Source organism: Taeniopygia guttata, chromosome 1A, assembly GCF_048771995.1.
Source record: "Taeniopygia guttata chromosome 1A, bTaeGut7.mat, whole genome shotgun sequence".
NCBI lineage: Eukaryota > Metazoa > Chordata > Aves > Passeriformes > Estrildidae > Taeniopygia > Taeniopygia guttata.
Window position 1 is genome coordinate 21,830,708 of NC_133025.1, and position 21,694 is coordinate 21,852,401.

Sequence of the window (21,694 nt, forward strand, 5' to 3'; positions counted from 1 at the left end):
ATGGAGTGCAGAATTAAAATAAAAATGCAAGCGAATTATCAACATTTTTTTAACATAGTAATCCAGAGTATATTATGCTGCATCCATATAAAGGGGTATGGGTTCTTGGTTTACCTCAATAGGTACAATAGATGAGGTAACAACTTACATGTTTTGAAAACATTTATATGGACTGTTCTTCTGCTTGTCCACAATAAAATGATCTGCTGGAAGTTCAGTGTTTTCCCTGCCCACTATATAGACAGCATTTTTTTCACAGCAAGGACATGTTGAATTTGAATAACTTTACCCTGTTGAAGAGTCCATGGTTCTGCAATGGTGGAAGCTTTTCCAGGTGAGAACCAAGCCAATTTCCACAATCACATCTTTAGTGGTAGCCGTGATCCAGCCCATCCACGGAATGCTCTTGTTCTACTGGTCTTGATGTCACCCAAAGACTGAGTGCCATGTTGCAAGTTGGCAAACAGGAGGGATCAATACTGTACAGGCAGTCAAATCAAGGCTGAACAGAAGCCTTCAAAGACGAAGATCCACCAGCTGAAATAGTTCCTTTTTGATGTCTGCCTTTAATCATTATCGCATCTGTAGTAAATTCAGGATACTTTTATCCTTTTCCTGTGGGGTTTGGATAATAATTGTAATGAAGTGGTATAATTGTCTCCGACACAGGTTTTAATGAAAGATATTGCCACTCCTATACCAGCAGAAGAGGTGAAGAAAGTGGTTAGAAAATGTCTGGAGAAGGCTGCCTTGATCAATTACACTCGACTTACAGAATATGCCAAAATAGAAGGTTAGTACAGCAATCAACTGCCGAAGTGGCTGTAAAAGCCAACAATGCCTATTAACTGCATATTCCATGAGCAGCCTTTTCCCTTTCCAGAACAAACCCCTTCCACAGCAAGGGGAAATGTCTCATTAAAATCTCAGCTGGTGAACTGTGGAGCTTTTTCCTATTCATTGCTTTAATATGCCTCCTGGGACCCTGTTTGAATAAAAGACTAGGACTTCCTAATTTAAGTTCCCCTTTGTTCTTACTTTTGAGTTCTTCATAAATTTAAGAGGTTGTTTATGGGTTATTTTTTATTTCTCTAGCTATTTCTAGTGATTAAACTACAGACAAGAAATTCTTTCCTTAACAGCAGCATCACTGCCTTGAAATTTGAAAACTGTATATATTCTTTTCTGAAGTATTTATAAGGCAGACAAATAGATAAATGCTATTTATTTTTGCTGCTCTGTTATCAGTTGTATAATAATAATCTGATTATTAAAACCTTAATTACATCCTGATTGAATGAATTAAGAGGACAAAATACTAAGTTTGAAGGTAATCAGGAGTTTTTCTGAAAGTTTGGTATGTTCTGTAAGGTATATAATGAAATCAACTAAAATTTTTCTTAAAAAAATGTCCAGGATGCACAATGTCATTTACTATTTGTAAACCTTATGTAGAACAAAAAGGAAGTCAAAACAGTCAAATGCCTTGTCAAGACAGACTTTTATTCTCCATAAAGTACAAAAAGCTAGAGATACTCCTGTCCAAATGTATTAAAGAACAGAAAGCTGTGTGCACTGGATTTTTGGAGCTAGAATTAATCTCAGGAAAATATTTTAGGATTAATTCTGTTTTTTTAAAAATGCAAATTTTATGCATATTAATTTTTGATAGCATATATTTCTGTCAATACACCATAAGAAACAGAGCTAGCTTAGGAGCGAACTGAAGAAGCCTCAAATATTTAGCAATATTATAAAGCCAACTTTTTTTCCATTTTTATATCTGCTCAAATTCTCTGAAAAACATGAGTTAACCGATCTCACAAGTGATTAACAAAAGATCCATCTCATCACTATAGCAACCAGTATTATATCATGGAAGTAACAACATGAAACCATCCTAGTAACCAGTTTATCATAATTAATTATGATATCATGTTGTGTTTAAGAAAAAAAGGATGACTATTAAATCTATTCTGGAAAATGAAAAGGAAAAAAATCATGTTTTCCTTATTTTTATATTTCTGAATTCATAAAGGGAAATGTTAATGTTCAGTATTTAAGTTGTGTATCAAACCTGTTGAAACAATGAGTATAAAAATAGAAACATTTTTATAATATGAAAAAGGCTTGCAAAAGATACCTGAACACACTGACAATAAAATGGATTGGAAAGTTTTTTGCCATTATGTAAATAAATATTTTCCCAAGATTTTTTACTGTATCCTAGAGAATTGTGGGACTTCCCCTGAAGTAGCAAAGTTTGCACTTTGAGCTGTTCACACTTTTAACACTGATTAATCTGGAACAGCACATGAAACTGACTCCCATATTTCGACTTGCAGTTTTCTTTTTTGGATTTATTACCTTTTGGTTGAAATGAAACTAGATTTATTTAAGTAGTTTTACACTCATGTAGTTGTAAACTCAAAGCACAACACATCATTGCATATTTAAAGAGAAATAGGTGAAGTGCTGTTCTGAGAATAAAGTACTGTGGAAACTGAAGGACTCCAGCATCATAACATCAGAAAATTCAGTGCACTGGATTTCAATGGCAATGAGACCTGTATTGATACCTTTTGATACTCTGGTCATTACAAACATCCTACTTTTGTACCAATATAAATGTAATATTTTTCAGCAATAGGTTTCATTCTGCTTCTTTAGGCTTATAGGAGCATTATTGTATCTGTGCACTGAAGTTACATTCTTCTCTTGAAAGTAATTTATGTTAGTGTTTGCATTGAATGCGTACTCCTCAAATTGCATACAGAAAGCATAGAGTCCTTATCTTTATAATACTACTGATGTCCTCAAATGTGGCTGGCCCATCTTTTGGAGATTTTTCTCCTTTGACTATTTCTTCAGTGAATGTCATATTAGTCAGTTAAAATGTAAATGCTACAAGATAGTATCAGTTATATACACCAATAGCAAATACCTAAAAAGTAGAGATATAAAGAAGGTTCTAATGCAAATAATATTCTCATATATGATTATGAACTCCCATGCACAATATGGATGTAAGTTCAGTGCCTGAGCTTGAAATAAAGACTATATAGGGCTAGTAAATGCAAATATATTACTCAGAAATATGCACCATTTCTCCCCCACATGAATAAACCCTTCACTTGTGTGATGTACTCAAGATGTTAAGAAGCTATTGTCTCATTATGTGGTATTTATTCTTCTCTAATTATATGAGTTTTATTCCTGTAATTATGTTTTTCTTTCCCTATTTTTTCTTATTTAGCAACAGTGGAAAAGGACTCAGGTGATTATTATTTGTGTGCATGTCTGCATGTATTACAGATGTCCTGTGTTGTGCCTGTTGTTATTATTTATCTTGATTTGAACTATACCAAGATACTGACCATAACATTTGTGAATATTAAAATTAATTTTGTTGTAGTTTAGTCCATGTATTTACACTGATACTTAATTATGATGTACCTATTTATTAGCAGTTTAGCTAATAAATAGGTACATCATTTTAGGCACAGCAGTCTTCTGTTTTGGAATATGATGAAGTTGAATTTTCTGTGAAAGGGGTATAAATAAATTATTCAGGAAAGTTTAATTTTGTTAAATTCAAAACCAGTTTGTGTATTTAGAGAAATATAATTTCGTAGTCCTCCATTTTATAAAATTATTGCTCAGTTTATTAGTGAAGATATTACTAGGAAAACTAATTTTGTAAAACTGGTTTTACATTTCTCTGATATGGCTTTGTTTAGTGATACATTTCTTTTTTTAGGTATAGCTGAGGTATACATGGATGGTAATTCTTTGTGTTCCTGATTTCATGATGATATGGTGTACAGTCTCCAATAATACAGGAAGAGGGTTTTGAGTTCTTATATCCCACTATTTAAAAATCATCATAAAAAGAGCACAGCTGAAGTAGTATTTGCAGTTAAGTAGAACTGACTGCATACCAGTATGAGGGATTGGGCATATCTATACTGTAAAATAGAGCTGTGCACTGCTTTCCCTTACCTGACATATATACCCAAAGTAAAATTGATTGTGGTGCTTTGTGGGGTTTCACAAACAATATCAACCACAGTTTTGGGAAGGGGCATTGAGCTGGTAGTACTCTCATGATGAACTTATTTTCCATCTGGAAAGACATACTGTTGTGATGATAAAAAAGTTGCATGAAGGTAGTTCAAAGAGGAGCTCCTTGCTTATGAGGGGCTTTAAAATTACTAGCAAATTATTAAGACTACTTTTTTTAATTACTGTGTCCATTACTGAAGTAAAAAAAAATTCCACTGATTTCCAAGATTCCCACTGTTTTTTGTTTAAAAGCTTTAATGCCCTGTAAATAGGAGATCCTTTGGAATTTTTAAAGAAGAGAGTAGGCAGTGCACTGGTGGAATGGATGTTCGTGCCACAGCCTGTTAGGGTGAGTTGATGGGAGCCCAAGTTGCTCAGATGATCTGCTGACCCCTCCCATCAACAGGAGAGGTCCCTTAGGCAGGGGACTCCGAGTGCTCTGAAAGTCCTTCAACAATTTCTCTGTGCAAGGCCAATCTCACGGCATCAAATACAAAACACCCTAAAGACAGTTTCCCTTCTACATTAAATACCTAAAGCTAGATAACACAAATATTCCGTTTAATATTTTTACACCTCTAGATATTAAAGAAAATATCTCTTAAAATTAGAAAATCATAAACAATTAATTGAAATTAATTGAAAATAATTTGGGAAATTTTAGAGATTTTTTTCTTTTCACCTTTGTGCTCCAAAACTTGCCTGTGCACCTTTATACAATGTGCATCACCTCAAGTATAAATCTTCCTTGCGCCACACACTTGGTAATCTTAGTTTTTCTCAGGCTCTTTATGTGGGAAACCCAAAACCATTAAGCATAGATGATATAGTTACATGTACTTAAATAAATAAATAAATTACTGTACCTGATTTAAATCACTTTACATTAGGTTTCTCCATGCTTTGAAAGAAACCATAGCCCTTTTTAACACAGGATAGTGAAGTTGTCCCTTAAGTGACCAGGCAAATAACTAGATTAGAGAATGGATGAGAGGAAAGCCTATCACATATAGTGAGTAAGTTAGCTGAAGCTAGAGGTTTATAGGCTGCATTTGTAATTTAGTTGTTTAATTAAATACCAGTTGTGACTGAAAATTAATCAGAAACTCAGAAAAAAATAATATTATTGAAAGGAGTAGATAGACTGTATCCAGTGGAATTTTGTGAAACATTGAACATAGTTCTCTGATGCAAAAGACAAAGCCACTGAAATGAATCCAAATACAATGACATTTTAGGGCCAAATCCTGCTCCTGGTTTTATCTCTAGCTGGACTCCTACAGATTTCCTAATGAACTTGATGTACAATATGCTTAGCCCTAATACCATATATTGTACTTTTGTGGAATATGGGAAAAACTATTTCTAGATAACTGTTATTTACCCTTTAACTTATGCTCTATATACTGATAATGAATCTTGAATTTGAGGAGTGTCCTTCTTAGGTAATACAGAGGTGAACATGCAGATTCTTTTTTGGTAGTGTGGTTGCTGGGTTCCCAGGTCTATTCCCCAAGTGCTCTCATTTTCACAGTCTCAGCAGAGCAAGTCTCTGAATGTTTCCCAAAGACAGTGGTTACTTTCTCTAATAGCAAACATGGTGGCATAAGCAGCACTTCTATCAACAGTATTTCTTTACAGTCAGGATGACATTTTATTGAGCATCCCTCATCGTTATACTGTTATGAATATAGCATAGATTTTTTTTTAACAAAAATTACATTTACCATGGCAATTATACAGGGTGCAGCATGTCATTCCTTAGTACATGTATAGCTGAATTTCTCATGGAGTAGCTAATCTGCTCAGTCAGTGTAATTACCATTATGAAGAGAATAGCAGGAAACCTACTATTTTAATTTTGGACTGTATCTAAGAACTCTTATATAATGTTCTGGTAGTTTGCAGCAAGGGTTTATAATTTTAGGATATGAATCACTACATCAACACATGAAAATCTCTTTTTATGTATGACCCATTTTCATTTCAGCATATGCTGCCTTTGAGATTTCACTACCTGAAAGCACTTTTTAAATTGTTTCTTGTATGGCATGTATTCCTGTCTTATTCAGTATTTAACTTATATTGACTTTTCCTATAGATAAAGTTGAACAAAAATGGTCCTGCCAGATTCTGAGGCCAGAGACAAACATTCTTCATATGCATTTTGCATACTTCCTATGAAGAGCCTATAGAAATTTGCATAGCTCCATCACCTGTTTTCTCTCCCTCAAAAAAGACAGCCTTCCTTACACAGACTTCTTATTTTTTACTTATATTTCATACACATCCATACACACAGAGTAATAAAATGCATTATTTATTCCTCCTCATAAATTAATGTTTTTCCCTCTTAAATTTATTAGAAAACTGAATGGCTGAGGACTAATTAATCCTGCTATTGTTGCTGTTATTGACTGAGAAAAGACAGAAACTTACACATAAATACATTTTTCAGCACAGCGGCATTACCTTGCTGTGCAAATATAAAAGGGATTAAAGTGGTACATGTCTGTAAAGCAAATAGGGCAATATTTGTCATTGTCCATGGATATTCATTTCTGAGGCAATAGACAGATTGTAGTCTTTAAACTCCCTATTTCTAAAATTCTATAGTAACTCAGTATATTGGGCTCCTTCTGCCAAACCATTTGAATAAAAGGAATAAGAATAAATTCCATTAAAATTGGAGCAAATAGTTACTCTGGAGTATACAATTGTTCAAAGACAAATCAGTTGTCATGCCAAAATTTGTTTCTATCGGAAAGACTGCTAAAGGCTGAATAAATGTTAACTCCATACTAGAGAAGGTCAGGAGAAACTCGGAAGTTTAGTGAGTTTTAAGACATTAATCATTAACATACTCATTACATACATACAAGTTTCTAAAGGAAGGGTCGTATGTAAATGCCCTCAAGGCTCAGAAGGATCTGTCTGGCTTAAAAAGAAGAACACTACAAACATTATTGAAGCTGAGAAGGCAAGTGAAGAGAGTCATTGTACGTGGAGAGGACTTGATTAAAGCTCTCCGTGCATGTTCATTTCACTGAACAAACAGAAGTGGGTTGCACAGCAGCATAGCACCTTCTTGGTCTCTGTCATGCAACTAAATGGAAATGAGGATATGAGCAAACATCCCTGATTTCAGTTTTGGACCTGTAAAAGAATCCCCAGATTGTTAGGTCTGCATCCTGATACTCCTTTGTAAATGTACCTATATCCTCCTTTAACAGTGGGGCTGAGTCAGTCTTTGTCACTGAGCTTCCCTTTTCAGTCTCCTGCTTCACCCACAGGAAGGTCATTTTGAGTGCTATTTGTTGTACAGGTGTATCATCACCTTACAGTTAAATTAGTTCCCAAACTTAAGCATGCCAGCCTTGTCCTGTATCCCAAATGAGGGAGGGATAGTTCCATCCTTCATTAGCATTTCATCATCTCCAGTTCCTCTATGCCCTACGATGCATTTTTAGACCAGAGTTTAGTACTCATGCAACCTAGGCTTTCATCACCTTGTCTCAGAGTGGCTGCCTGTTCTTCATTTTTATAATTTCAGGAGTCTTTCTCTATTAAAGTTTGAATACCTTCTTGAACATTGGTGACAAGAGCTGTGCAAAGTCATCCCCATGCACGGTACTAGGAGCACTGTTATACCAAAAGTGTTCTATCTAATATAGTCAAGGAACACGGGGTTCTGATATCTGTATCGTGCTTGTGTTACACAACCCTTCTGCGAAAAGTTAATTCAACCCAGTCTTAGAGTTTTGATAATTTTGAGCTGACATATTTCCAGTTTATAGGAAATGTTTATTGCTGTTCATGTGTCAAAATGTACCGTCCCCTCCTAAAGGACTTTTAATATGTTTTTCTTTAACTCTTGAAGATATGTTGATATATTTCTCTCTCCCATCTTTGGAATTATCGAATTCTTGTTACTGCATCTTTCTATTTCCTATGTTTTACACATTGTCATTGTGCTTCTAATATTTATTCTAAAGTCTCTGTGAAAATATTAAGGAAGCGAAGATGAATCTTCAAGGAATCTCTCAAGAATCCTTTTTTTGCACATTCTCAGCATTGCTGATTCCCTTTCACTTGAGGCATCTTCTTTATACCCCACACAGTTTCTTTTTTAATCGTCATTTTCTTCAGCTTCTCAGTTTTCCCATGAGGCACAGTATCAAAAGCTTCATTAAAGTCAGAATAGATAAGATCTACTGAATTTCTTTTATACAAAAATATCCTATCTAGAAATGCCCAAGTCTAATTCAACCTACCTTTGCAAATCTGTGTTACATTTTTTTAATATTCTGTTCATTTTATGTCCTCAATTAGTAATTTCTTTAAATTTTGTTTTAGCTAATAATTTGCAAAGTCTCTTTTTCCTTCCCCTTGCCTGACAGCATTAGATTTCTTCTTTTTTCAGTAAGGCTCCAAAATTTAGAATCTTAAAATACCCTGTTTTTTTAAAAATACTTTTTACTAAGTTTGCATTTTCAAGTGCCAGTTTTCTCTCCATCTGATAGGTGAGTTATTAATCTATCCAGTTGTCTTTATTCATGAAGCCTTGCAGTTTGGCATGTTTGTTATCTCTGAGTTTTATTCTACAGTTTCAGGAAGTGCTGATAATATTAGTTCTTTTCCCCTTTGAAGTGAAATTCGAAGTGAGAAAAAGAAGGAGAGTACCAACTGCTTGTATTTGTGTTGCCAAAATCGGAATGCAAAAAAATCTTATATTAAATGCTTTGATCATCAACTGGCAAAAAAATGAGATTTTTCTTCTGCTTTTGCCTTTTTGATTTTGTTAATTTTATGCTTTTCGATGAGCCAAGATTCCCTTTAAAAAACAATACAAAACAAAAACATGTGATTGCCTCATGAAGATAATTCTATTGAATACTACGATGAATTTTAAAAAACAGAAAATATTGTAGCATGACACACTTAATAAAATGGTAGGTCATGGAGTAGGAGATGGGAACTCTAATTTTTTACAAATCTCATAATCTTCCTGTACATAGCTAATAATGGTAATTAATTCTAATTTTTTCCCCTAGAATTGGAAATACTACTGAAATAGTTGAAAGCAATTATGGAAAGACTGGTTTCAGCTTCATAATTAAAGCTAAATTCCATTTTTTGTATTAGGTTGGATTTTTTTTTTTAATGTGAAAAATATAAAATGTCTTTCCAAATCTACCTCCTTACTTTTTCACACAGAATTAATTTGGTGAGAAATTGCACAAAAATTTAGCACAGTGAAATCTAAATTATATGTGGGTAGATTATAGCAGTTCTGGGTTAACTCTTCAGAGTCAGTTCAGGTTTAGTAATATACTAGCTTCAAGCAATCTTGAAAAAGACCAAATGAATGGGCCCTGCTGGAGCAGAGGTGGCTCCATAAAGCTCAAATTATGATGTGTCTGTATTATCAATTACATTGTGTCCTGCCTTACTGTAAGCCCATTAAGGCTGTGAACTTGGGAGCTTCTCAGCATACTTGCCTTTTTTCCAATACCTCTGCCTGGGGACAGGTTGGCTTTCCTGAGACACTGGTTCTGGACATGCTTGTTTGAAGAAAAGGGGGAAGGATGAAATGCGAGGCAGGGAAACCCAGTAAGGGATATATGCTGTGTCACCGAGGGGGAGACTGGCAGGCCAGAGTCAGGAGTCTCCTGGTTACACTGCATTCATAACCAAGAAAAAAATGCCTCTTTAATGAGCAGATTCCTGTGCGCAGCAAATGTCAATGAGAAATTAATCACACATGTTTAACAGCTTACATGCTGGGGAGAAAATGAGAGAGGTGGATTGTGCATTTGTCTTTAAGGATGTCTTCAATTCTCTTGTGGAAAGAAAGCTTGAGGTAGGTTTTAGACACACTATTGTTAGGTTTTAGACATCCTGATTGTCTCGGAAGGAGGACTGGGGAGAAGTTCCCTGACCTGTGTGATGCAGGAGGTGAGACTGGATGATCTGACAGTCCCGAGTGGCCCGAGGCTCCATTGGTTCATGAAGCAGTCACTTTTTCATTTCAGTAGCGCTTCGCTCAGTTAACTTCGCTCATTTAACAATATTGCTCTGTACCTGTGTGACTCACTGGTAATGCATACTTGAGAAAGCATCCATTATTTGCAAAGCCTGGTTTGCTTTTTTATTTTGGCAGGATGTGAAGCTGGAAACAGATGATTGATGGCTTTTTCTGTTTATTTTCTAAAAGATGTCAAACAGCATATTTACTGACTCGACTCCTGCTGCAACTTGTTCGTTTGAACAGTGTAAACACATCTTAACAACCTTTAGTAATTCTGGGAAGAAAGACATCATGAATATAATGAAAACTGACAGCACTGATTTCCATTCCTGTAATTCTTTTATGCTTACAAAGACAAGCACAGTATTTGGCTCAGGTGTTTTGGAGGTTCTAAAACTTCCAAATAAGAATTTATTGCTACTCATATTTCATATACACTACTTGCTTGGCTCAAAAAAATTAGTATTTCATTCTTTATTTCTCAAATTACTTCATAGCCCCTTGTGTATATACACATATAATTGTTGATATTCATAAGACGTATTCCTAGAATTTGAAAGGTGTTTAGTTACAGAGAAAATTGGCTCGGTGGAGTCATAACTTACATCTGGATAAGGAGGCTTTATATGAAGCTTAAGTGAAATGTGGAGAAGTCTATATAATGCAAAATAAATAGCATATACTGATTTATTCTGTGAATAAGTAAACAAAAAAAAACATTAGAGAGATTTGTCCAAGGATACAGACTGAGTTCAATTCTCTGCCACCTTTTCTTATGAACAAATCCTCTAAGAAAATGATGATTTTTAAAATATTGTGAAAAGCTAGAAAAATTAAGGGTAATTTGCATATTTTTAGCTAGTAATAAATAGTTTCAGTGTAAACTAGTGAATAACATAGTGAGTTTTAGGGAAACATGAAATTGAAATTGATTCAGTCTAATATAGCCCACATTTTTAGTCATCCCTGCCATGAAACATCAATTGAAAACCTTCCATACTCAACTTAAAGGTGTATTTACAGTTTTTATACTCTTTTTCCTCCTAAACATGCTAACCCTATTGAAAAAAAAAAACTGTTCCTGAATATTAGTCCCACAATGACTGAAAATTTTAAAGTGTCAAGTTTAAATAATTTGTCATGACTGATCAATTCTTCTGCCAGCATTATCCCTGATCAAAGGTAGTTCCTTTCCTTCCCAAGTTTTTCTACTTTGGGAACACTGTATTCCTATATTGCCTGTGTGTGAACAGGATCTTCACTTTCATCCTTCATTTTATCAGGCTTATGATGCCTTTCAGACAAACACAACAACAACAACAACAAAAAAAATCATTTCCTTTTATTTTCTAGTCAAAATCCATCACTTTAGCACAGATGACCAGAACTGTATTTCCTTAATGCCTTGTTCAGTGTAATTGGTACTTGCCCGAGACCATATTTCTCTTTACTGTTATCTTATCACAGTGGTGGAGCAAGATAATCTCACAGTTAGGTGGTAAATCTTTTTTCTCCTGCTCTCCCTAGTGATAATGATATCTGTTCAACAGCCATTTTTAGGCCATTTTGAGCTAATTGCAAGTGTGGAATAAGTGAATTTATTCCAGAGCAAAAATGCAACATGAGATTCAACATAATTATTAGAATTACTTTCTTAATAATGTAGAGAGCCTTTCTAGGATATAATTTCTGAATATTTTACAGCATATTTAGTTTCATTAGGAATGTATGCAATTATGAATGCAATTATTTTGTTTACTGGGTTAGTGGTGAGGTAATGAAGATCAGGCTGAGTGTGTAATAAAATGAGTTGTTTATGCTGAAATCAGATGTTCCAGTCATGTTCTCTATTAATATCGATGCTTTATTCCTAAGACTCATTAACATCAGTGACACTGCTAGTGGTGTATATTATCTGTATGTACTTACCATGTGATCAGGGAGGGGAGGACACTGACCACTAGGAGAAAGAGCAATTTCAGGATAAATGTAGAAACCACTGGTTTAGTCTGAATCCAATAGTAGTCTTTATAATATAAAATATAAATAATGGGTACTTGGCTGATCCTTCCTAATCTCTCTTGATTCAGTATGTTTGTTGTTATATTCATATAATCATTCTACAGTATAAGAATTGCAAAGGCAGTACAGTGCAGTATTGAAAACAGTGATCTTGGCCTTATGAATTATGAATGGCCTTGTGTGTGCTTTGTGCTTGACCCATGTTCCACACTAACTCTTTCTTGAGCTAAATTCTGGTTTTAGAAGAAGTATTTCAACATATCTGGTTATGTGGTCTCTTCTAATAAGATTGAAAAAATTCTTTGTAGTTCTTCAATAACTAGTTTTGTGCTTGTTTTTTGGTTTTTTTGCATGAAAAAAATGTTGGTTATTAGTCACTTGGAAGTGACTGGATGTTTGCTGGAGATTCTAATCCAGTGTTTCTTCAAAAATTGCATCAAAGCTATATATTTCATTGCTGTAATATGCATTAATGTGCTAGTGCTGGAGAACTGGACAAGGTCACCTGCATTCAAAGTGTCTGGAATGTTGCTTTGACTTGCTAGAAATGTTAAATGTTAAAAATATTGATTGCATGCAGATTGATATTCTTAGTAACACCAAGGAGATTATGAGAATCGTTTAATTAATCTACTAATGGTCTGTGTAATAATGAATGCAAAGCGGAAAAGAAATGTCAGCAGAATTTTCTGCATATCAAGATGTGTATTCACATGATTTGCTATCCATGTGATCCATAAACTTGGACGAAAAAATGAGAAAATAGAATTCCGGAAACCCTCACTGACCTTGTTACCAGCTTTGTAAGTTCTCCTGGTTAATGTGACCATAAATTTATGATTAGCAACAAGAGCTTTTTTAAGTAAACAAGTTCTAAGAGCTAATGCTGAAGTTATCCCTAAAAATGCAGATTATATAGTTGGACAAGTTACTTTTACTGATTAAAATGTTTGCAAAAAATTCTGTTGGATTCTTCCCTTATCTCCTGTGGTTTTTCCTGCAATCTAGTGCAATGATTTTTTCAATTGCAAACTAACTGTTGTTTAATTTCTCTGTAAGTACTTCAGTTACATTTGATTTACCTTTGTTGTTTCTTTCCTTTTTGAAGTCTTCTGGGTAGAATGAGTGAGCTTCATGTCACTTGTAACTCTAGCATTTGTGCTTCTTTTAGGTGGAATTTTTAGTAGCCTTGTGTTAATTCTGTTATAAGATCCTTATTTCATAATGCTGCTTTTCACTATGGTACTGAAAAGAATTCAGATTCACCTTTAGTGATGAACAGCAGGTAGAAAATTATTATTTGAATTATTATTATTTAGTAGAAATTAGTCGTATGAATTATTGTGGTTTGCATTTTTCTTATTTTTAAATATACCTAAAATGTAATATCTTATTTGTTAAAAAAATTGGAATTTTTGACTGCTGCAAAAGGTATCAATTTTGCTGATGACAGTAATGAGTCAGCTGGTGAAAAGACATTGTACTGACAATAACAAAAAAGGTCTCCACTCTCTGCTGTCTTTGTATATATGTCCTTGAAGAGAAAAAAAACTTCCTTACTAAAAGTTGAGCATCTAATACATGGATGCACTGGTTATTTCTCACATATTAAATCAAATAATGTTTACAGTGACCACTGATGCTCTTGTGAATTATTTTCTCTTTTTAGTAATCTGGACATTCAGCTCTATTTATGTGTATTAAATCAATATCCTTAACACTTGAAATTTCTTTTACTTTAGAAATTTGTCAGTTTTCAGCATTCCCATTGGTTTCTGACAGTTTTCTCTTACTGTAAATAATATTTGTAATTAAAACAATTTTATGGTTTATATTCATATAGAGACCATGAATCAAGCAACACCTGCAAGAAAACTGGAAGAGGTTCTTCACCTTGCAGAACTCTGTATCGAAGTATTGCAGCAAAATGAAGAGCATCATTCAGAGGTGAGGCTGTAATTGCATTTGCTGTAGAGAATGGTTTATTCGTGGATTTTCGCTCCTCTGATGCGAAGCAAGTCTGTCAAGAAACATTTTAGTTTTCCTTTCTGACATATGTTTAAGGCAGTTCACATTTACAGAGGAATAAGGGACTTGAAGCTTATGTAAAGTGAAGTGAAATAAAACTCTACTTCAATTCACCTGAATGAACTGTAGGATTAGAAACGAAAATTAAAGAGCATAAAAAAGAGAAAGCATCTTTGTGCTGGAGGTGCTGAAATGGTATGGAAAACATTCATAGCCTTATACCGTTTTTCTTTCCAACTTTTCATCTGATGTTCAAAATAGAAAGAAAATATAACTGAATGCTGGTTTTCATCATGCTGTATAGATCTAGATTATAGATATAAAAATAATGATAGGTATAATAATCTCATACCCATTGCTCTTCTTTTGATTGGAAAAGTATGCTGTTAAACATGTGCTTTTAAAAATGGCATTGTAAAGTAGAAGAAATGACATAAAACAATGTTTCTTACTTTCACATCTTTTGCTTCATGATACAAAAATCATAATAGCTAGAATTCTAGCACCTCTTATGTCAAGGAATTACAAAACTTAACCTGGCCAGATACACCTGTATATATTATTGAAATTTAATTAATAAATACTGTTTTCTAAGGTTAAGGAAATTGTTTTTAAAATGTTCTCAAAAAACTCAATAAATATTTTTTTGGAAAATATACAAAGGGATAAACATTATTTAGTATATATAGTTATAAAATATGATCATTCAAAACATCTGGTTTTATATCACACTATGGAATCTGGGTTTTAGCTTACATCTGTCATGTGTGAACTTGTTATAGATGTTTTATCATATACTGAAAAAACAGCTGTTTTGATGATTTAAAATTAATTCCCTGGAGGTCCTGTTCTACACTACTGTTGCCACTGTGTTACAGTATAATTATTACTTAATAAAATGTATTTTATTGTGGTCTTTGTCTTTTGAGGACCTGCAGGACTGTAAGAAAATTTGACTTATGTGGAAAAGAACACAGAAACAAAGCCCAGATCAAATAATCATAAATGATTAAGCATCTCTGTTCAAAGATTGCATTCTATACTACTTATTTGCAGTCAGAGATGTGGTGTTTTTCAAAAGGATAAGTATATTGCATGTGCCTTCAGAATAATTTATTCAGCAAAAGTTCGCAATCTAATCTAAGGTACCTTGAAAAGAAAAAAGATAATGCTGAGGTTATTTTCCCCTTCCTTCATTCATATAATACATGTTCAATTTCACTGAAATTTATAGGGCATACAGAATTTCAGTATTAAAATATATCTGAGAAAAAGATTGCCAAATTATACATTCCCTACTCAAAACTCAATATTAAGTATGGAGACTTCACATCATAATGTTATGGAAATGTTCAGTGTTTGATGCTACATTTGACAAGGATCAGTAATCTGTAAAATTATATATCACATTTTTTAATACTAGATTTTTTTTTTCCTCTTTTTTTAATTCATAACATTTACAAATTTCGGGGATTCCCAAAGGGAAGAGAGGTATGTGATTCCTGATGAACTAAGCATTGTTTTGTTCTGCTCATAGCATGGAACTGTGCATTGAACATGTAGCATAAACTGTTTTGTTGTTTCTGGTGTTGCATAGCCACATTTATGTGCCTTCTAGAATCTAAGAACTCCATTCTTTCTTTAATCCAGGCAACGTTTCTGTTCTCCTAGAATGTGTGCCACCAATTGCTAATTGCTTTTAGACTATTATTATCCATAGCAACTGTCCTGTTACATTTAGCTTTAACTTTTTTTTTTTATTCTTCTTTTTTGCTGCCCAAGTAATGATGCATAGCTCTTGAGAGAGAGTCAGAAGAATTTCTGTCTGGGTTCAAAGTGCCATTTACAACAAGGAAGAAAATAAAGAGAAAATGTGCTCATTTTCTAGTTTTGGTTTTGCTTTGTTTTGAAATATTGGCAATATTTTCTGAAAAGAGTTTTGATTGCTTAGAAGGGTCCCCTTCCGTTGCCTATATACATTTTTTATTTTCATGTAGTTATTTTCTAGAGCAAGGAGTCTGTTCCTTTAATGAATTCCTACTTAAACAGGTTCATTAATAAGAAATTTCTTCCAGTTTGATGAAACGGAAAGACTCAATTTCAAACTCTTGCCAAAGTTTTCATCTCTCCTCCTTACTTTGGTGCCAGTTGTCATCCTTCAGTCCTACCACTGGAACACACAAAATACTTTTCAGTAATAGGAGGAGATGCTCAGCATTTCTTTAAAAACTTTTGCCAATTCATCATTTCTGCATTTGCCCCATGCCAGAGAGAACTACAGGTAGTCATCAGAAAATCCATGATGCAAAAATATATTCTTTCAAATAAAAGACAACTTTACAGAAGCCTTTCAGACCTGACTACATAAATCTGCACCACCCAGGGCCTACATTTCATAAACACAAGTGAAGATTTCTCTGAATTTATTTGAAGCTGGGGGAACTCAGCTCTTGTGTAGATCAAGCTAGATATGTTCCATGCTGGTAACTCAAAAATATTCAAAATTATATATTCAAAATGAGTGGCATAAGTATGAAAGCAATGACATCTTCCTGTGTTTCATATGTAGGCATTTCTCACTATCATATGTTCTTATAAACCCTGAGCAAAACACTCTCAGCAGGATTCGATGTTCATCCTTTTCATAAACTCCCTCCACCTTCATCTTTAACTCCAGGATCACAAAGCTCCCCCTGATCCAATGCTCAGCTCCAATGCTGACATTTAAAAACTTAGGTTTATGTGATGGTAAAAAGGTACAATAGTTATATGTCTTTAATGAAGAGCTGGCTTTACTTGCTGATGATATTTTTCATAATTTCTTCTCTTCATTAAGGATTGCCTAAGAATATAAATTATTGATAGAAAACTGTTCCAACATGTTAAGTTACTGAAAATTAGTATATACAGTAGTGAACTTCTTAAGATTTATAGCATCTGCACAAGAAAAAATGGATGTCTTCCTCAGAAGAATCTGACATCCTTAAGGCAAAAATAGGAATTAAAGTCACTCTCTAGCTGTTAAAATACCCCCTCAGACTTCAAGTAATAAAATTTCACAATAAACGATTCTTTTTGATTACCATATGAATGAAAAATTTATTCATAAAGATTTATTTTTAAAATAAATTCATCTGCTTTAGAATTCAATGAAATCAAAAGAAATGTATGCAGTCATTTTTTGAAGAGTAAGGCTTTCATGCTTTTCTTTGCTCTCTGGAAAAAAAAGGCATTTATACTCTCTTTTTTGATTTTTTTGGTGTTATATTTTTATTCTGATCATATCACCTTTCTCACAATAATCTGTTTGATTTCTTAGTTTTTTTGATGCAAAGTTTTATAAAATATTTTAACATTTTTCAGTTAGCCCATTCTTCTTCCCCAAATGAGAGGTGACATGACATGACATACTCAGATGTGTTCTACCATAGACAGAACACATCTCTTGGCTTTGGCTTGTGTTTAGTAATTCTATTTTTTCATGTTTGCAGGCATTCGCTTGGTGGCCAGAATTGTTGGCTGAGCATGCAGAGAAGTTTTTGTCTCTATATTCTGTTGATATGGATTCAGCACTTGAGGCACAGCCACAAGACTCCTGGGACAGCTTCCCACTTTTCCAGCTGTTGAATAATGCCCTCAGAAATGACAGTAAGATCTTAATTTTTTTTACATACTGTTTGCATAAGATTTTTCAATGTACCCACACCTTAGAAATGTGTTTCTAAACAGGATAATGCTCAAAATAAAAGTGACAGTGCCTGTTTTTATGATACATGTTCCATTTCCTGCAAGCTGAGCAGTTTCTCTCTATCCTTGCACCATTTCAGTCCTTATTCTGGCAGTGCATTAACAACTTGGTATTCAGAAATTGCTTAGTTTTGAATCAATTATGTACAATACAGAAGAGGTATGGGTAGTTTGCTTTTAATCCGTATTGCTTAGATAAAGTTGTAGCTTATATTTCCTTCTAAGCCTTCTAAACTACTTTCATACTAGTTATGTCTATAAAGGTATAGTAGCATTAGCATGAATGGAATAAAATACACACAACAAATGTTCTGTTTGGATCCTTTATTGGACAAACTGCAACTTCAGAAATTTATTAAAATTGCCATGATGGCAATTGAGAAGGTTGCTGAAAAGGGTGCAGGAATTTTTCAATCTTGCTGCAGATCTCAGAAGAGCTGGGCTCCTGAAAGGTGGATGGTGCACTACTTTAAGTGGTATCTGATCATCTGAAGTCCAGACTAAAAATCTGAAGCCTATATTCAGATGGGATATTCAGCCTATTTCCCTACCATCATATATTTTCAGTTTAGGAAGCACATCTCTAGTTGTGATGTTACATGTGCTTTAAGCAATTCTTTGGTTCTGAAAACTGGGTAGGTACTTTAAAGTAGTCTTACAACAAGGATTTGTGACACCAGTTTTAATTTTATTGTGTCATTTGTGTTCCTTTGAGCTTGGTTCCAACCTGAGAAAAGGGTTAGAAACAAACAAGGATTGTCCTCACATGCAAGAGATTGCTAATAGGCTGCTGATTTTTCTTTCCTTAAAAGTTTAAGTGGATAATAATGCTAAATTACTAGAATAAGCTTAAGAAAGACAATTTGTGAAAACTTCCATGTTAAAGAAACTATTACAAATATTGTAAAACTTTAACTGAAGGACATGAAACAACTGTTGTAAGAAATATCACACCTGTATACCAATTTCAGTAATTCCCTAATGGTAATAGATATATTAAATGACAGTTTCTGGCAGGTGAAAGCCATCTGGAAAATTACACACTTTTTCTTTTTCCAGAACTGCTGGAAAGAAACCATGGAAATTAGTCACCTATTAATCAGTGGACATGTTAGCAAGTGGCAAGTGACCATTCTGCCAAGAAGTGATTCCCAAGTGGAACATACCTCAGTGCTTATTCTTTAATTACCAGCCTTTTCACCTTACAACTACATTAAAAGCATTAGCAAGAGTTTCCCATGCTTATATAATCAATTTTGCAGTCTTCCGAGGTAAAATAAATAATTCTGACTTTACCCTAAGTGAAAATCTTTTCCTGAAAACTATCACCTTCACAAAGATATATTTAGAAAAAAAATCTAAAAAGGGAAAAACTGGAATGTGGTCTCATGAGGATAAAAAGGCTAGTGTTAATAATTAACAAGGAGAGTGAAGTGGAGTAAATTAGCCATAATAGAGCCCACAGTGACTGGCAAAGTCACCTCTCATTATCAAAAAACTCATTAGGAAATGAAGAGGTGGAAATCCCACTGGGTTATTCTCACTCTCTGGCTATATCAGAGATTACTTTTCAGACTTCTTTCAAATGAAGAACAGTTAGGTCACCATATTGCATATTAGGTTAATCTTCACTGAAATTTGGAGGACTGACACCTGCATGTTATTCTATCTTGAGAGCATTAAATGAGCTCTAAATCTTTGGTGCATGAATCAGTTTTCACATAAACCTGACATGAGAGAACTCCTAACAATAAAGAAACAATCTTACATTTACAACATTAAAGAAAACTTTCATGTGAAACTATTTTTATAACTATGTCACTAAAGTATAATAAAATAACTCTGAGATCATGAAAATTGATATTCATGTATATTCAAATAATAGTGAATGTGCTATTTTACAGTGTAAAAAAAGATTGTACAAGATTCAAGGTGAATACTTCAAAGTCAATATTCAATTAACAATGAGAAAAAAATGCATTTTCCAATATGGTGTATTATTTTTTATGGAGACGGGGAGGATGGGGAAGTCCTGGCTGAAGCTTCTCATTTCTTTCATGAAGGACTCCATTTTGTGTCACCTTAAGACTCTCCATTTTTTCTGACCTTGCTCCACAAGGAAGAGTACATCAGTAATTGCATTCCCATTTAGTCTAACTGAAAAACTTTCAGAAATGGAGGGAGGACGATGATCTTCCCATCTTGTAAAATATTTCAGCTGTTCCCATGAGAGAACAGCTTTCATGAGAACATCTAAGTGATAACATCTAACATCCCTCTGCTAAATACAAAAAGTGATTTAAAAATTACTTTCACTGTGGAGATGAATAATAAAGATAAATTTCTTGTGTATTTTTCAAATTGAAAAAATATTTGAAAAAATATTGTAGCTGCTTTTATAATATACATTTTTATGATCTTCAGAGTTGCTATTGTCCACATACAATTATGTCTGACTCTGTAAAGCTTTGCAGATTGTACAGTGATAGCAGTACTCTGCATCTCTCTCTCTAGGACAGCAAAATTATTTTTTACAGAATTAAATATTCGTAAAGGGAAGAAGAACATAGTTGTCCCGGGATCGTCTCTTATTTTCTGAAATGAACATGTTACTTTTTGTCCACAGAGCCTATAAATTATGTTTGAAGGGGCCTTCTTTAGAGGGCTATTTGCATTCTGTAGTTGTTTAATTATTCAGATTAATCTGGTTTTTAGTGCCCAAAAGACAGACATATTAATTCCTCTTCATTTAATGTGGTGTGAGAGACATCTTTTAGTGGCATATGCTTAGTTAGATGAAGTGTCTACATATTTTGCTTGTTACAGAAATTTTCCAACTCTATATTCAGTATTCTGATCATTTCCTTACCAAGTTTTCTCTGCAAGTGTCAGTTGCTGACACTTTGTCCTGTGCTATTGCTCAGCACTATTGCATTGCTACCTTGGCATGAACCAGTCAAAACCAGGAGTATTAGAAAGGTGCCTCATAACCTTCATTCTCCTTCAAGTATTACTCAGTAGAATGTCTGTGCGTCTGCTCTAACTCTGCCACATTCTGCTCTAATGATGGGCAGAGAGTGTGATGAAGCTGATTTAGAAAAAACAGCATGTTGAGTGTTAGCCTTTTGAAAGCCATTGCCGTAATTATGGTTATTGATTTAAACAGGAATTCTCTGATACACTTTTTTCCACTACTGTTGTTATTAGCAAAGTGACAAACACCACCAAAGACAAAATCGTCACCTTCCTGCTTTGTTACAAACTGTGTACTACTTTTGGACTAGAATTTATGTATAACATTGTACCCCCTCTTAAACTAGAGGGTAGAGTTAGAAAACAACTTGGATTTAAGGTAATCAGAGCAAACTGTATACCCACCCCAGTACCTCAAATCTTGCACTTCTCATTCGTTGTAGAGGGTATCTTTTCTCAGATGAGGGTCCTATAAGGACCTATAAGGAGCTGCTCTGAAATCATAACTTGCCTTCAGATAAGAGCTACATGGCTTGGTTACGGATACTGAGAGTTAACTCAAGCTGCTTTATTCCTTTCCAGAATATTCAATAATCATTTTTCCTAATGGGACTTTTACACAAAGGTAAATTGTGCAATAACCTGTTTATGTCACTCTATTTTGTAAAGATTAAATAAATTTTAACCTTGCTTTCACAAAGCAAACCTCTAAATTTCACTTTTAAAACATGTCTTATATGTAAAAATACAAGATAATTTCAAGATAAATTGGGACACTTGCAATTTTTACTGCCATTTAACTAGCTGATTAAGAAATTCTCTGTGGAG

The 21,694-nt window shown here is 34.0% G+C and overlaps 1 protein-coding gene across 10 annotated transcripts in view; it reads left to right on the plus strand.

The window, feature by feature from the left end:
• The window catches only part of CADPS2 (calcium dependent secretion activator 2), a 284,504-nt gene that overhangs the window by 210,596 nt on the left and 52,214 nt on the right, over positions 1-21,694 (plus strand). For 6 of the 10 annotated variants that reach the window (XM_072921238.1, XM_072921227.1, XM_072921240.1 and 3 more), the window contains exons 16-19: positions 670-793; positions 3,257-3,277; positions 13,962-14,065; positions 17,638-17,794. In XM_072921238.1, the coding sequence (XP_072777339.1) occupies positions 670-793; positions 3,257-3,277; positions 13,962-14,065; positions 17,638-17,794 (406 nt within the window). The remainder of the gene's footprint in view (positions 1-669; positions 794-3,256; positions 3,278-13,961; positions 14,066-17,637; positions 17,795-21,694) is intronic. The other 4 variants (XM_072921236.1, XM_030256895.4, XM_072921273.1 and 1 more) reach the window with 1 other exon arrangement.